Source organism: Diadema setosum, chromosome 22 (genome assembly GCF_964275005.1).
Source record: "Diadema setosum chromosome 22, eeDiaSeto1, whole genome shotgun sequence".
NCBI classification, from domain to species: Eukaryota; Metazoa; Echinodermata; class Echinoidea; order Diadematoida; family Diadematidae; genus Diadema; species Diadema setosum.
Genome location: NC_092706.1, coordinates 18991638 through 19008658, shown reverse-complemented (window position 1 = coordinate 19008658; position 17021 = coordinate 18991638). Strand labels below are relative to the sequence as shown.

The following is a 17021-nucleotide window of genomic DNA, read 5'->3' as shown; positions in this document are numbered from 1 at the left end:
GTATTATAGTGTGTTGTCTTGTCTTGGTTGTGTGTTCATTTATGCTCCATTGAGCATTATACTCTCACAGGTATGATATGTACTTTGTTTCATGGTAAATGTTACAGTTTTCAATAAAAACAGGAAAAAAAAAAGTTGCTGGCCATGTTGTCAAACAAGTTCCCTGGGCCATCTGAAAGGGTTCTTTGTTTGGATGAGGTTAGCGTGGCAAACCATGCTAACCAGACACTCAAATACCACATTCACACACAGTATTCTGAATCCCAGCATGAACCCTGCTCATGGGGCTCACAGAGAGTTTTGTGTGCCTGCTCATATGATGCTCAAAGAAGTGGGACCTCATCTAGCTCATGAAACATAAATTTTTGTTTGCATGTTCGCGGCACGAAATTTTCGCGAATTGGAGCCGACGGCCTTTTTCATGGCATGAAATTTTCGCAAATTGCTACTGGCATTCAATGCATATAGTGTAGACAAGAAATTTTGCGTGCATTTTAATTTCGCGAATCTTGGCGCTCACGAAATTCGCGAAATTAAAATGCACGCGAACATTCCTCGTTTTACAGTACTCCAAGCAGCGGAGAAGCCCTACAACCATGCACTGTACTTTCATTTCATATCTCAATAAACATTCACTTCATTTCAGTCTCTTGCATTGGCATCATTATCTCTTGTGAGGTTTCAAAATTGCAATTACTTGCCATCTCTCTGCATTCTTCCTTTGTTTGGGCATCATTAAAATGTATGGTCACTTTCTAGGAAAGGAATACATACAACTGTAGAAATCTTGACAAGAGTAGCAACACAGTCATGGTACCATACCAGACGAGAAATAATCTCAATCAGTGTGGATTGAGGCAGGGTATTACACAAATAAGGGACAAAAAACAAGAACAAAAACAAAAATAAAATTACATCCCAGCAACAAACAAGCTCACAGGTCAACTTTGCAAAGTGAACGGGGTAGCCCTAGTTTTCAGGTCACACACGGAATACAATGCAGTGTCTACCCTAACAGTTGCATTGAAAGCATTAGATATGACAGTGCATGGAAAAATGGGGCTGCCACAGTCTGTGGAAAGTACTGGTTGTGGAACTGTTCATGTCCCACCAAGTGATGCTCACCACAATCAGCTGTCGTGTTGATCCTATGATCGGTTGATATTTTAATGCTGCAGTATAATGTTGCTGCATTTTTATATCAAACCGCAAACAGTGATATTTTCATTGAATTCACAATGATGGCTGATTTTAGGGACTGCTGTCGTCACTTTCATTTTCACTTCACTTCATGCAACAACTCAGGCAGCACGAAATAATACGCTCATTTTGCAAACATTGAAATACAATCTGTTACATTATCTAATCTCATATTGTAGGACACAGACATTGTGTGTCTATACTCTCATCAACCTTTTATTAGCCACTCCTTTGAAAAATGGAAAAAGGGGAAAGGTAAAACCTTGACATCTTCTTGAGTGGCCTAAATAATATGCTCTGGCATGCAAAGGGTTTGAGGAAGCGCATAGCAGGAAGTTTGGCAGATGTTAGAATTACCTTCGGTGGCTTGAATGGATAGTCTGGCGAGAAATGAATGTCGAGGAAGAAAACGCCACCTTCGTATACAGAACCAGGTGGACCCAGAATTGTCGAGACCCATTCGTAGATGTTGTCACCCTTTGGACCAGCACTGTGAACAAGATTAATATAAAAAAAAAGGATTAAATTAACACAAACTCAACATATCTACAGATTTCTCTAACATTCTTTTTAAATGTATCACTGCAAGATCTTCTAGCTCTTCTGTTTCCTTCTTTTTCATCACAATAGGACATAGAATACGAAAGTTATATTCGACAATTACTCAGTGTGGTTGAACAATAACTAAATGATCTCAAAATACCCATGAAACAGCACATTGAAGACAGACATTCAGAATCTAATCTTGCTCATGGCCTTAACTATTCAAACCCTAACCCCCCCCCCCCCAAAAAAAAGGCAATCACTCAACAAATCATCAATCAATCAATCAAATCGAGGGGGAGGGTGGATTCATATTTCATCTGGCACGAGATAAGCTGACCAGTATTTTGAACTGTGGTACATTGTAGATCCCTTACGGGACAACATCATTCAACTTTAAATCTAAAACCTTCAAGAGTTCTCTTGTGAGCAACCCGACAGCACATCTCGGGGTGTGAAGCTTTTTCATCTTGCCCCGTGCAGAAACACTGTTTCAACAAAGTCAATGCCGGGCATAACGCCCACACACAGTATCACGGTGCGGTCTGCTGCTCAGTTGCTGGTATGAGCACTGTAGATCTGTTTTATTGATTGTGAACACATGCCTCTGATGATGGATAATTTCCTAAATCAAGGATGCCTCATTTTCTGCAATGCTCACCAGTACACACAGTATCCTACTCTGCCACACAAACCATCCAAACTAATACTTGTACCTCAGACATTCCCTCAGTTGTCATAGTAACAGGATTTATGTGATATTATAATTGGCAGGCAGTGTAGCAGAGGGGAAACCCCATAGTCCTCTTCAATCACAATCAAACTGGCAAAGACAGTAAAATGCATTTATTAAAACAAAAATAGTAATCTGAGGTTGATGCATAAATCTGAGAGAAAAACAAATGCAGAGTGAGCGAGAGTGGCCCTTCGAAATCAGGATATTTACTGCAAGGCCATTCCGTGTATCATACATGACCTTGTTAATCTTCTTGCACTATGCCCTACATACAGTGTACAGCCAGTTAACTGCACTGTACATATTGATACAACGCTGATGAAATGATTAATGTGACTCCTGATCTATCAATGATAACACATGTAAATGTCAAACTAAAGAAATAAAACTTGACCCTACAGAAACTAGTGGCCCTGACGTTTTATCAGTTTCATCTCAATCCTGCAAATCAATAATTACAATGTATGCACCATTTACAAAGTTTCATGAGAAAGTCCAATCGTAAAGTGATTTCTAGAAAAGACAGAATCGACCTTTGACATATTCAAGAGGCCCAATTTCATATCAGCAAATTGCTCTTTAATATTAGCATGAATACTTGATGAACACAAACCAAACAGTAATGTTCTTGCTTCTGTACATAATCTATGTATTGATTTCCAGGCCATGACATAAAACATTAAAGGGATGATATAGCATTGGTTGAGGTGGAGATTCAGCTTCTAACATTTTGTGAGATACTTAGAAACCACTCTATGAAATGTATGTTAAAGAGCATACAATTCTATCATCTATTAAAGAGGAATTGAAAGTTTATTTGATGAAAATCAGTAATGAAATGGCTGAGATATCCAAAAACAAGTCGAAAAAAAGAGATCCTAATAAAAGTTGTGGCCTGTCACATTTAATGAGGATTGCTTTTTTGGATGTCTTAGCCATTTCGAGACCAATTTTCATCAAATAAACTGTGAATTCCTCTAAGAATTACATGTTTTTTCATATTTCATTTTCCCAAAAGTTGCAATTTTGTACTTGGATGCTTGACATTATCCCGACCAGACTTTACCTAGATTTCTGTAAACAGAAATTTTCGCATGCAGGAAACTTGCACAAATTTCGCAAGAAGTCAAGATTCATGAAAGTAAAGAGCATGTGAACATATTCATCTACATTGTACATTGTACACGACACATTGAATCCCAGTACATTGCTGTACACCATCATTATCAGCAATTTACGGAAGTTTCATGGTAGAAAAAGCCTGTCAGCTACACTTCGCAACAGTTTCATACCACATTACTGGTTTTACAGCATGATGAGTGAAATTTCCTCTCATACATCACTTTTGTTCAGATTCTGTCCCATACCTTATGATCAAACTACAATGTGCAAATGTACGTTTTACTCTAACCATGTGAACTCCAAAACATACTCGCTTTATTATCACACATTAACAGTTATATGAGGTTTTCCCTATTACATGTACATGTATCTCATAATTCGAAATACTATGCAAAAATTAAACAGTGTGAACTATATACAGCACTATCAAAATGATAATCTCATCATTCGAAATACTATGCAAAAACTAAACAGTGTGAACTACTGTATACACCATATATTTCGCGAGTCTAAATTTTCGCGAATCGGGACTTTCCGACAATTTCGCGAGTGGTTAAATTCACGATCGTGGAGTCCTGTACTGTATGTCACATTCATATCGGCATTAGAGTCAATATTTTCGCATGTTTTTAATTTTGCGAATAGCAGCTGACTCGCAAAATTCGCGAAAATAAAAACCTCGCGAAATATTCGGCGTATACAGTATATACCACACTATCAAAATGATAACTTCACAGATGTGGAAAGAAGGTGCAATATGAATTGATATAACTATTAAAGTATGAGCACAAGCAGTTGCATGATAGGTTGGAGGATATTATCTACAACAAACACAATGCCAGCCTGCATCACCTTGTAGCTTCAGCACCGGTAAACCCTTGCAGCTCATGAGCAAAAGTACATTATGACATTTTGCACAGTTTGGTATCTGAGATTGCATCGCTCTCCTGGAGGTGGTTTTATTGTGGGTAGGTGGGGGAAATGTAGAATTCAATGAATGGTGAAAGGTTTTCAAGAGAAGTTATTGTCGTGGAATCAGGCAGTGATCCCTATCACATGCAAATAGATATAATTTGAAAAGTACTGGCTTTAAATATGACAGAACCACTGACGTAAAAAGTTGAATCAAATTTTAACAGGCTTGCAGATTTTAAAGTAGCAAAAAAGGTGTCTGCGGAAATAATGGTATCCTTGGGTTGGCAGTCTAGCATCTTTTCTTAAGTCATGCCGTCATAAAGAAAACACTACAGCATATAGGTACTACTTGTTAAACAGACATGTGTACCTGATTTTGTTGGTTTTGTACGATGAGTTGTGTATCGGTTTCATTGATTATCGACTCTGATATGAGATGAATAATGAGAAATCATGAATCATACCTTTTCTAGAAATATAACTCTGTTTTCACTAAGATAAAAAAAGCTGCACATTTTACAGTACAGAAGTGGACGATGATCTTAGAATCAACAAGATGGCCCTGTTCAGCTGAGTATAGGAGCTCGTATTAGTAGCTCATATAACATCTAAAGGACTTGATTTTAAAAAAAAGCAAGTGCAGTTTCAGGAAACTCCCAGTAAATATAGCGGTCATATAACAGAAAAACAGACGGAAGACAAAGATGATCAGGCAAGAAAATCACTTTCGAATTAAAACACACACACACACACACACACACACACACACAAACACACAAAACACACACTACAGAATTACCAGCATTTTTCTGGGAACATGAAAGTCACATTGTTCCACTTGCTGATATCCACAGAAGACTTGTATGCAAACATGGTCAAAACAAGTTAGTCTTTATGAATCCAGTAAGTGGATATGCCACATATAAATCCCTGTGGAATGGTACAAGCTAATCCTGCTCATCTCCACAATCAAGGATCTGGTCATTTGAATAATCCCCCACTTTTAATGGATGTTAGCTGGTTTCTGATTAATTCATCGTTATGTACACACAACGGAGCTTTCATGGGGAATTGCCTCGAGCATATGACATCAGAAAGAAATGTTGACATACTAAGTATGATTAGTATATTCCTAGGCTTGCTATGTATATTAGTAAGTATATATCACAACTACCACAGCAAGAGCGCATATTTTCTCCCCATCAGGGAAGTTCTCAGAGAGAGAGAGAGCGCTGATAGGCTCACAAAGGGGCAAATTGCATCATATTCGAAATGAATGCAGCGTCGAACGCATCCCCTCCCGCACCCACGCATCTTTGCCTTCGCTCAGCGGGGCTCACTGACAGGAGATCACAGTATGTGGCACCTGAGATCAAACAGCGAAGGCACGGTCATTCTATCCTCTCCCCTCCCCCCCCCCCCCCCTCCGTCTGTCTGTTTGTCCGTCTCTCTCTGTCTCTGTCTCTCTCTTTCTTTCTGTCTCAGTTTCAACCTAACCTCCAGATCTGGTTGCCAATAATAATTTGATTGCCACTGACCAATATGCTATGATGATGGTTCTACAGCCAGGTAACCCCCCGCGCAAGGGAAAAACATCATACGGTATTCAGCCGATAAGACACACGTGAGGATAGAAAGGAGGCATGGGGCGACGCAAGAGTGAGATGAAAGAGAAACTTTCATTCCTGACAATCATTTGGTGGGAGAGAAAGGTATAGGATCAGAGAGAGGGTGAAGGGGAAAGGATAATATAGAGAAAGTATATGCAGAGATCCAGATGAAAACAGTTATAAATGAAAGAGGGAAACGGGAACGGAGATAGAGATAGGTATTTAGTGATACATAGGTGAAATCTGGTAAAAATAACACAAACGAAATAAAACCCACAAAAATACGAAATACCAAGTAGGAGTGGAGGGAAAGAGAGAGAAAATACAAATAATACTGTATACGCCAAATATTTCATGAGGTTTTTATTTTCGTGAATTTAGCAAGTCAGGTGCTATTTGCAAATGTAAACACACACGAAAATAGTGACCCTGATCCAGACATGACTGTGACGTGCATGCATACATTTGTCCATTAAGTACTGCGCTCCACCATCGCCAATCTAACCACTCGTGAAATTGTCGTGAAGTCTCGATTCACAAAAAAAACTAGACTCGCTGAATATATGCCGTGTACAGTAATATACTTTACATTCCCACTGCAGATCCTGAAACCATGATTTGGCTTTCTTTTCTTTTCTTTTTTCTCTCTTTCTCTTAAATGAAATTGATGCTCCTCTCTATGGGCAGTTTCCAGGCATGTGAAACTGAAGTGATTACTTGCATGATTAACAGGACTTTCAGTGTACATCAGATAACCAGAAAAGCAACCTTGCATTTATGATGAATTATGCAACCATAACAATTGGAAGCTACTAACAACATCCTTAATGATGCATTATGAGCTTCATAGTAAGGGCTATTCACACTCATTTGACACTGTAAATAAACTTCAATGAGTCTCGCTTGCACTCTGTTAATGTGAACATTATTATAGCCAATATGTTTGCACAGTCATATTTTGTAAAATTAGAGGATGTACAAAATTTTTGTGAGTTATAAATCCCATATTTATACCCAGCAGACCTCCAAGCTCTCCTTGATTGTGTGATTCTTTTTTATTTCATAATCATTATTGCTATCATTTTTTTTTTTTTTTTTTGCTGGGGGGGGGGGGGAATCTGATTTCCTCTGATTTCTGACATCAATGATGAAAACAATCCTACCTCATAATTTGATAACGAATCAGCATTCCACCATGTCTATTGTGCGTCTGAACGTATGGCTACCATAGAACGGTATAACTGGGCGGGGCTTTAATGTGAGCATGTGCAAAAGGTGACCCTATTCCTCTCACTAGCTGCCACATCATGACCATAACCAATATGCCCAGTGGGAAACTGCGCATCTATACAACATTTTCCAGAACAGTGGAGGGTTAGCATCTGAACCACGTCTGAACAGTCTGTCGGCTATATGATGATTCAATTACATTGTTTCTTTATCGAGTTTTGGTATAAACTGGCTTGTGTCTGAACAGGGGGTCTGACTCTTTCCTTGTTCTGCTTTTCCACAAGCTACTCTCCTTTGAGTAGCAGATTCAATCATTCACACCCTCATTAATGTCAGAAATGCAACATCTTTTCAAAAATTGGCATTTACAACAATGTTGCTTCAATATTACCTACAAGTATAAGTGATGTGTAAATTTAGCAGATTTCAGCCATTTAAAGAGTCAACACGTATTCGAATAAATGTGGTATCATATTATTTGAAATACATGCATCTACATGAACTAACCAAACAGCATAAATATGTGTACAAGTTACACATGTACGTGTAATTTTGTAAATTTCCTTCGTCTGTTTCTTGCAATGTAATTTTCCTTAATTTGTATTCTGCACAGTAACTTTTGTGTACATTGCCACTAATCATGAGAGGGTTCGGTCACACAGCCCAAAAGTCGCGTAAACGCATGAATCACGCACAAAATTTGGTTGTGCATGCTTGTCAATCGAGAAATTTCGCTGATTTACGCGATGAAAATCACTGATGAATTGCGCAAAAACTACGGATAGATCACGCAAAAATCACTAACAAACCATGCACTTTCAGCGCATAGGCACGCAAAGGCCCCAAATAGGGCGAATATGTGGTTGTGCACGACGATTGAGGTCCACGGAAAACCACACATAATCTGCGCATTATCACTTATGAACTACGTATGAATCGCGCATGAACGCGATAGTGGCAACATTTTCGAACAATCACTGATATTCCACGCATATTTTACAAACTACGCAAAAATTACGTAAAACAGCTCAATACTGCGTAAACACTTATGCGAAGCCGAGTTTTGAGCTGCTCAAAACCTGGAATCGCGTAAAGCACCGATCCGGCGCACATCTGCAGACAACTATGAAAGTTCCATGTCAGACAAACTCATAAAATGCGCAAAATCGCACATGTATCGCGTAAGGCTCGAATTTCTTGCATGATTCATGCGTTTACGCAACTTTTGGGCTGTGTGACCGGGCTTTGAAGTTCAGTATCACCATTTCAATGATGATGAACAGTAAGACATAAACTATATAAAAAGTTATAATCTTGGTGAAGTTACACAACAAAACATGCTACCAAAAATTCTCAATCATTCACTGTAATCTTAAATCTGAATGTCTATGTGTCTAAACAGTATCAACATCACATTACCATGGTAGAAGGAGATAAATCACAACTCTTATCATACATTTCTGTGTGTATATCTCAAGAAATTAACTCGGCTGACAACAATTATCCATATTTGTCTATGACTAAAATTCTATTCTGAAAAAAAAAAGCCATGAACATTTTAACACTGAATGTCTAATACATGTAGCACCATCTTATCGTGCAATGTTAACACTAGGAAAAGTTGTACACTTGAAAACTTGTACATATTGAACATGATGATTGGGATTATATTGTTCATGACAAAGAAATCTTTAATAGTATAGTAGCTCTTATTTCTATGCCATATTCAATACTCAGTGCATGCATTGACTTGACATCCAGGCTCAATTTCATGGCGATACTTGCAATCATTGTCAGGTTTCATTAATTGCAGCAATCATCGCAACAACTGATGTATTCCTGCCAAAGTGCTAGTCGCCTAGCTGTTGAGATGTTTTGATTATTGAAAAGAAGTTGTTCCAAGTATATCAAAATAATGCTAGGTACTCACTGCACTTTATCACATGGCTGTTCTTTGTTTCATGTACTCTTTGAGGATCACATCAGGCAAAACCAAATACAGACATTACTGTAAAACAAGATATTTTCATGGCATGAAATTTTCGCGAATTAGAGCCGACGGCCTTTATTGCGGCATGAAATTTTCGCGAGTTGCCTCTAACATTCAATGCATATACACATAGTCTAGACACGAACTTTCGCGTGTATTTTAATTTCGCGGATCCTGGCTCTCGCGAAATTAAAATGCATGCAAACTTTCCTCATTTTACAGTATTGCTGCAGTGCCTCTTCTGTGGAATGGGTTGTCAGACAGACTTAGGGCTGAAACGGACACTACGCAATTTGTAAATTGTTGAAAACTTACCTCTTTTTCTGATATACAAGGCATAAAGCGCATATAAAATCTTTTAGATCATTATGCGCTATATAAATGCAAATTATTATCATCATCATCATCATCATCATCATTACGTCATAATTTGATTCTATTATGGTTTATGAAAATTGTACATCAGTAAAATGATATACAGAAAATAAAAACAGAATTCCATATATTGTGCTTTTTATTACGAAACATGAACATTCCCTTCACTCCTTGCCTACAAGCATTTTTGCACTATCATATGAAGGCTAATATAATACCATTCTACATGTAAAGTCAAGAGCTCTGTCATGCCAGAAAGCTGAAAATGTGTGGTACTGTTTTGATATTTTCTTTATATCACTCATGAGTTTAACCAAAAGTGTTAATATCTATAAAATTTTGACACATTACATGTATTTCCTTATAATTCCTTGATGCATTCAACTAACATTTCTGCAATCATCAAATCAATGTCTTATATCAGATATCAGTGACATATCATACGTGTGCATTAATCAACTTTTCTCACAAAATTCTACAGTGCTTCTGCAAATGCTTGTAATACTGCAGTTGATGTTTCTCATAATGCCATGGCTACTATGTCTCTGGTCCACTGAGGAAGGACATGACTTGAAGTGCCTATCATACATGCATGTATCCACTTGTACATGTACTAAATCTTACGCCTATTTTATCAGACCTACCCTGACAACATCTGGACAATGTCCGGAGCAGAATTCCTTGCCTCAGACAGTAAAACCGCAGGAGAAAGTGAGGGGTACCGTTGTAACAAACACACACCGAAAACCTTTTCTGGGTAGGTTTCCATGAAGAGGATGTGTCCACTGATGCAACTACCCCACCCAACAGCCTGCGCAACCTATTGTTCTAAATTGTGCACATCAAGTTAGGCAATCACTGATCTCAACTACATAGAGATCAGTGGTTTACAATCCATGCATGTGACTGGTGCGTGGCATGTCAACCATTCTCTGTCTGCAATGTTGCGCATGAGTGTTGAGTGTATCAAAGGAATGTTACCAAAGGAGCGTTCTAATAGAAGAGTTGTCAGGGTAATGTTGGGGTAATTACCCTAGCTTGCTAGGGTAGAATTTGGCAAAAGTTACCACGGCAACGTCCGAGCAACATTTTGCTGGGACTGTTTGAACAGGCAGGGTAAAAAAAAAAAAGATAACCTACACACTACCTGTATGTCGTCGTGGTACAACATGTAACTCTCCTCTGAAAGGCTCAGTTAAAACAGGGCTTACGTGACAGAGGTTTTGACCCATTACAAATCATATGTGGGTGTTACAAATTTGGTCATAGTGCTGAGGTAACAGTAATAAGCATTCATATTCATCAAGTACCAAAAGTAACCATACACACATATAATCATTTAAATGGTTGTAAATACATACATTTTGTAAATAATACATTGAAGTAAAAAATGTTGATAAATTCAGCCAAACGACTAAACTAGTCATTTGTACTCCACAGCACAGAACTGTTTGCACCACACGTTTTGTAACTATAAACTGTTATCCTCACGTTCATGTACATGTAGGTCACCAGAAGGGGGTAGAGAGAGAGAGGGAGAGAGAGAAAGAGAGAGGAAACAGGTTAATTGCATTGCAGTATGTTTTGATGACTCCAGCATCAACTCATTAGGCCCGTTCACAAACAACGAAAATCGAAATTTCAATCGCGATCCAAATTTCGATTTTTTTTTCGACCGTTTATACACAGGGAAAAATCGCACTTCGCAGCAAGGAAAGAACGATCAGTGGCCAAACTGCGCATGCGCGAATCTTGCATGACCGAAGACTGACCGCGCAGTCCCAATAGAGTTTCGCACGCGCTACGAACGATGGGACAAAAAATACCGATTTCCGAATCTCGATCGCGCTCACACACACGACGCTTGGCAAAATAATCGCGATTATTCTGAAAAATCGCACTAATAGTGCGAGTTGGATCGCGATAAGGATCGCGGTAATTAGTGAGATTTTTCTGTCCACACTGGAAAAAATTTCGAAATTTTGATCGCGATAAGAAAATCGATTTTTAAATCGCACTTTTTCCCTTGTGTGTGAACGGGCCTATTGTTATGCATTGCGAGTTTGTGAGAAATCAATTTTGTGGCATTCAGTAGAACCTAGCTTGGTTGCTCATCAGGTGTAGTGCTGAAGCTCCCACATAGGCATTTGGCATAATGGTTTTGCTATATTAAAGATGAAAACAGGCTCACATCAATTAAATTAAACATGTGGCACTTCACCTGCTGTCATATTGAATGTTATTTGAGAAGATGCATTGTTATGAGGGAAATATGTAGCTGGTTCTAAAAAAAAAATATTTGCACACTCAAACCTGTTTACAGTGGCAACCCAGGGGGGACTAAACCCCTGTTCAGACGCAAGCCAGTTTATACCAAAACTCGATATAGAAACAACGTATAAAGGAGTCATTGTATAGCCAACAGATCGTTCAGATGCTAATCTCGACCGTTCTGGAAAACGTTGTATAGATGTGCAGTTTCCCACTGCTCATGCTGTTATGGTCATGAGTGACAGCTATGAGGTCACCTTTCACGCACGCTCCCATTAAGCCCCGCCCAGTTATACCGTTCTATGGTCGCCATACGTTCAGACGCACAGTGGACATGATAGAATGCTGATTCGTTATCGAGTTCTAGTTCGAAACGATGCTCTGACAGTCGTTTCGTTATACGTCGTTTCGTTATACATCATTTCGTTATACATCATTTCGTTAGTCGGCGTTCCGACATATAAATTCATCATCTAGCTATACCGTTTTGGTATAGCTATACCATTCTAGTATAAATGCTTTGCGTCTGAACACCCTGAAAGAGTGGCTGCTGTAGACATGTGGCTGCTATAACAGAGTCTTTAACATGGATTTTTTTTTTTTTGAGAGGGATTTTTTAAATGGCTGTTTACAGCAGGTGGCCGCTATAGACAGGTGGCTGCTAAGGCAGGTTTGACTGTATTTCACAAATGCAAAGAAGTGCAAGCATTAAATCACTAAAATTTTTACTGAAGTCAGTGCCTTTGGTCTCAAGGCAAAAATGTCCACTTATACATCCTTTACTCATTTTGTCCATTTTGTCCAGAGACACACAAACACATAAACACACATACACACAAAAAAAGCTTCCCAAAACCTGTAACCATTTCTCTGAGCCTTCTGCAGCAGCAAAGCCTCTTCCAGGCTGCAACAGAAGGTTCAGATTAGATCTGGGCCCCCGTTTCATAAAAGATGTAAGGATGTCAACTCTTGCTGGAATGACAACTTCCAATAGCAACAGCCAATCAGGAAGCTGCATTCTTGTCGTTACCATGACAATTGTCATTCCAGCAAGAGTTGTTACCATATCAGCCTTTTATGAAATGGGGCCCAGATTGCCTTTGCTGTATTCTGTCTGTTTAGTGTTTATACTAAGCTAAAGGCCCGGTCCCACTGCACTTACGGATGCAAAGAGGATGTAAAGCGTACAAAAAATCTTGCCATCCGTTGGAAAACGCTACGAATCCGCTGTGTACCCATCGCATACGTGTTTCATCCGCTCTATCCATCGAGCATCCGTCCACTGTGATTTCATCCGCGCAAAAAGTTTTAAGCTGCTTAAAACTTTTAGAACGGATGAACTTTCCGCTGTGTACGATGTAAATCCGCGACATACGAGCAACAAACGTTGTATGTCCGTGCGGCATCCCTTAAACGTCCGCTGCATCCTCTCTGCATCCTCTGGGCATCCTCGCAACTCACATCCGCTGCAGCTAAAAACGGAAAGAGGGAGGAAAGATATGGTACGTGGAACGTCTTTACATCGTTAATAGCACGTTAATAGAAAGGATGTAAGCGTATGCATCTCGTATATAAAGCATTTCGAAAGCATCCCCTCTACATCCGCTCTGCATCCGCTCTGCATCCACTCTGCATCCGCTTTTTCTGCTATGCGTCCGTTTCGCAATTATCTCCGGTAACCCCTTCGGAGCTGTCATCCCCTTCCATCCGCTTTCATCCGCTAGGCTTCCGATGAACATCCGTTTAACATCCCCGCTACATACTACCCACGTCCGTTCTATTTCCGTTCTGTTACCGCCAATTTTCGCCAATTTTGTCAATTTCTGGAGCGGATGAAAGCGGATGAAGCCATCCCCGAAATTTTGCTCGTCCGCTGTGTCCTTTCTGCATACGCTTTGTGTCCGTCGGCCAGTGGGACCGGGCCTTAAAAGGCTGCTTGAGGCTGCTTGATGAGGCTTCACAACCTGATGACAGCTTAGTAAAAACTTGGTATCACTGAAGATACTACTGAAGATGAACAGAATGGTGGTAGCTTCATCAAAATTGAACTTGAAATTAGAAACTTACTTCAATTGAGGGGGGCATTTCATGAAACGTTTTGTCAGATTTTTTTTTTCTGATAGACTTGCCCTCAGCCAATCAGATGCAAGGATTAAAGCAGTTTATAACAGCTTGTAAAAAAAAAGAAAGCAAACTCACAAACTGCTTGACATGTCCCCCAGAGTTTCCCATATATATTTACAGCTCATTATTTTAGTTGCAATCACATTCTTGAATTTGGCAGAGGTGATGATGTAAACAAATCACAAGTCTCCCTTTAAACTGTTCACAAATCTTCAAAAAATTTCCTGTTTTGACAAGAACTCATTGCAGTTAATAATACTAATAGTATGTAATAACCTAGTAGCAGTGACTTTTGGCAGAGAAAGGTTGTGGTTGCTATATCATCATCCAAAAACATGATTTTTAATATCTTTGCATATAATCCGATACTTATATGAAAGTTGTGAAGCGATGACATCATCAGCTCTTTGGATTTGAGTGTATTTGGTGAAAACAGCTGTCTTCTACATCCCATAACGTTCTCATTTCATGTCCCTCTCTTACGCTGGGTTCCAACTGTCATGCGATCCGCTATGCACAGCACGATTGGCCATTAGTAAGTGATTGCTGAATTTTGTGTATGTCTATCACAATCTGCACCACGACTGAAATCACGGTCTGAATCTTGGTGATTGAATCAAATCTTATCAAATCTGGAGATCACTTGTGGCAATAACGTCGATCACAGATAATGCTTGAACAGTCCAAAGCTTTTTTACCATCATCGCAATTGCCACAACTGACATCACGATTTAATGAGATCTGATAAGATATGATAACATAACCACCATTACTCCATGATTCAGACTATTTCAATTGCGGCACAGATTGTGATAGACATTCACAAAAATTCTGCGATCAGCTACTAATGGCAAATTGTGGCATGGGTACCAGATTGCACGACAGTGGGAACCCAGCATTACCTCTGCCATCTATTCTGGTCTATCCTGGTCGTGCATTCAGGCCCTAAACAAATATAATTTGTAGTCAACATTTCTAATGATGTCTTGCCAATACCTCACGCAAAAAAAGCATATGCTTCTGGCCTGTCCTGGTTTGATGTAATTATGCTAACAAATACAGTGCAGGAAATGCATGTAGGCTACATTGTATGACACAACAATAATTGACTAACTGGCTGTAAATCTAACTAATTCTCTTAAAATCATTGATAGGCTTTTTGTCACAAACGTGATTCTGAACCACAGTCACACATGCCATCCATACTAAACATCAAGCAGAATGATCACATTCTATAAAAAATACCACACAAATGCAATCCATGAGTATAATTTCAGAATTTGAAAAAATGGCCATCTGATTCAGAGAGATTTCAGGACTGTCACAGTAAAATGTTGAAGCCTGACACAACGATGTGCAACTGACAGCCTGGTAGAAAAGCCTAGGCCATCAGAGAATTTTGAGATACTGAAAAGAGAAAGGATGAGAGAGACAGACAGACTGAGAAACGAAAGAAGAGAGGGAGAGGGAGAGAGAGCAGATCATGGGCAGGAGGGGTGGGTGATGTTACACCCATCAATATTGGCTACTGTCAACTTTCACCGCGTGATCTGGGATTTGACGTGTCTGTGGCGCTTTGGGATCTCCCCCTTCCCACTATAGCCAGCCCAAGACAATCTGGCCTCTCCACGAATTGATTGCTGCGCTACTCAGCTGAGCTCGGTTGAGAATTATCGATCCCTGCCCAGGCTAAATCAAGGCAATAAACAAATGGCCGCACACATCATCCTGTGTACTTATCATGGCCAGTTGATGCACCATTAAGAGCAAAATCGTTACGCAAGAAGGAATATTACATGATTCGTGATAAAATGATCCCGTTCACTGCTTTTACTTTGACCTGCTGTGTTTAGTCTTGTTATCAATGCAACATCAATGCAACAACAATCTTACGCCTCTCCATAGCTTTGCTGATGAAATAATGAGGACACTATTCACATTTTTCAGTATACGATGTCTTACATCAATTCTCTGATTATTCTGTATTTGGTTGATTGTATTCATGACTGAGAATAACCACACTACAGACCTCATGTTTTTGCCCAAGACAGAAATTATGATACAAAATGATTCCAGCACACAAGCACTGGTCAACCTTATTCTACGAGAGAAGGATTGCTATTCCTATAGTGCATTCTGTTCAGTGAATCGTGAAGGGAAAAAAAATGGTGTGTAAAAGCATCATCGGTTGCATGCATAATTTGTGGTCCTCAATGAAAAACAATTCATCAGCCTACATCATAACACAGTGCCACTACATGTGCACGGTAACTGCCATATTACATGCAGTCGTATCACACAAGCCTAATGGGAGCAGTTTCATTAAAATTGTACACAGCCCTTTGAGAGTTTTAATACAGAATTTTAAAGTTCCATCTGTTTACATACAACTGTGATGTCAGTCACAAAAATGCAATTAGCACGACATGATATGTCAATCATTGTCTAATAAATACATAGTGTATTGCTCTACAAGACTTCTTGGTGATGCCATTCCCTCATGGTGATTTTTATGAAGGGTTGTAAACATTAATATCATATACATGTAAATGTTTTTGGGCCAAAATCTGACGGCAACTCCCCAATTAGTGAGTTCAAAGACTACCAGGGTTTCTTCTTGATTGGGCACACAATCAGTGAGTGCTCAATGAAGAGAAACACAAACAAAAACAAATTGTGCAATGTAAGGTGACTGTGTTGTTGATAATTTCATCACCTCTGTCAACTTCTTGCATCAATTGACAATCTGAATCAACAAAGGTGATTGTATTAATAGGCCCGTTCACAAACAACGAAAATCGAAATTTCAATCGCGATCCAAATTTCGATTTTTTTTTCGACCGTTCATACACAGGGAAAAATCGCACTTCGCAGCAAGGAAAGAACGATCAGTGGCCAAACTGCT

The 17021-nt window shown here is 39.3% G+C and overlaps 1 protein-coding gene across 1 annotated transcript in view; it reads right to left on the bottom strand.

The window, feature by feature from the left end:
* The window catches only part of LOC140245546 (ubiquitin-conjugating enzyme E2 E1-like), a 76156-nt gene that overhangs the window by 17095 nt on the left and 42040 nt on the right, over positions 1-17021 (bottom strand). Inside the window, exon 4 of the mRNA XM_072325111.1 lies at positions 1558-1690. Coding sequence (XP_072181212.1) covers positions 1558-1690 — 133 coding nt within the window. The remainder of the gene's footprint in view (positions 1-1557; positions 1691-17021) is intronic.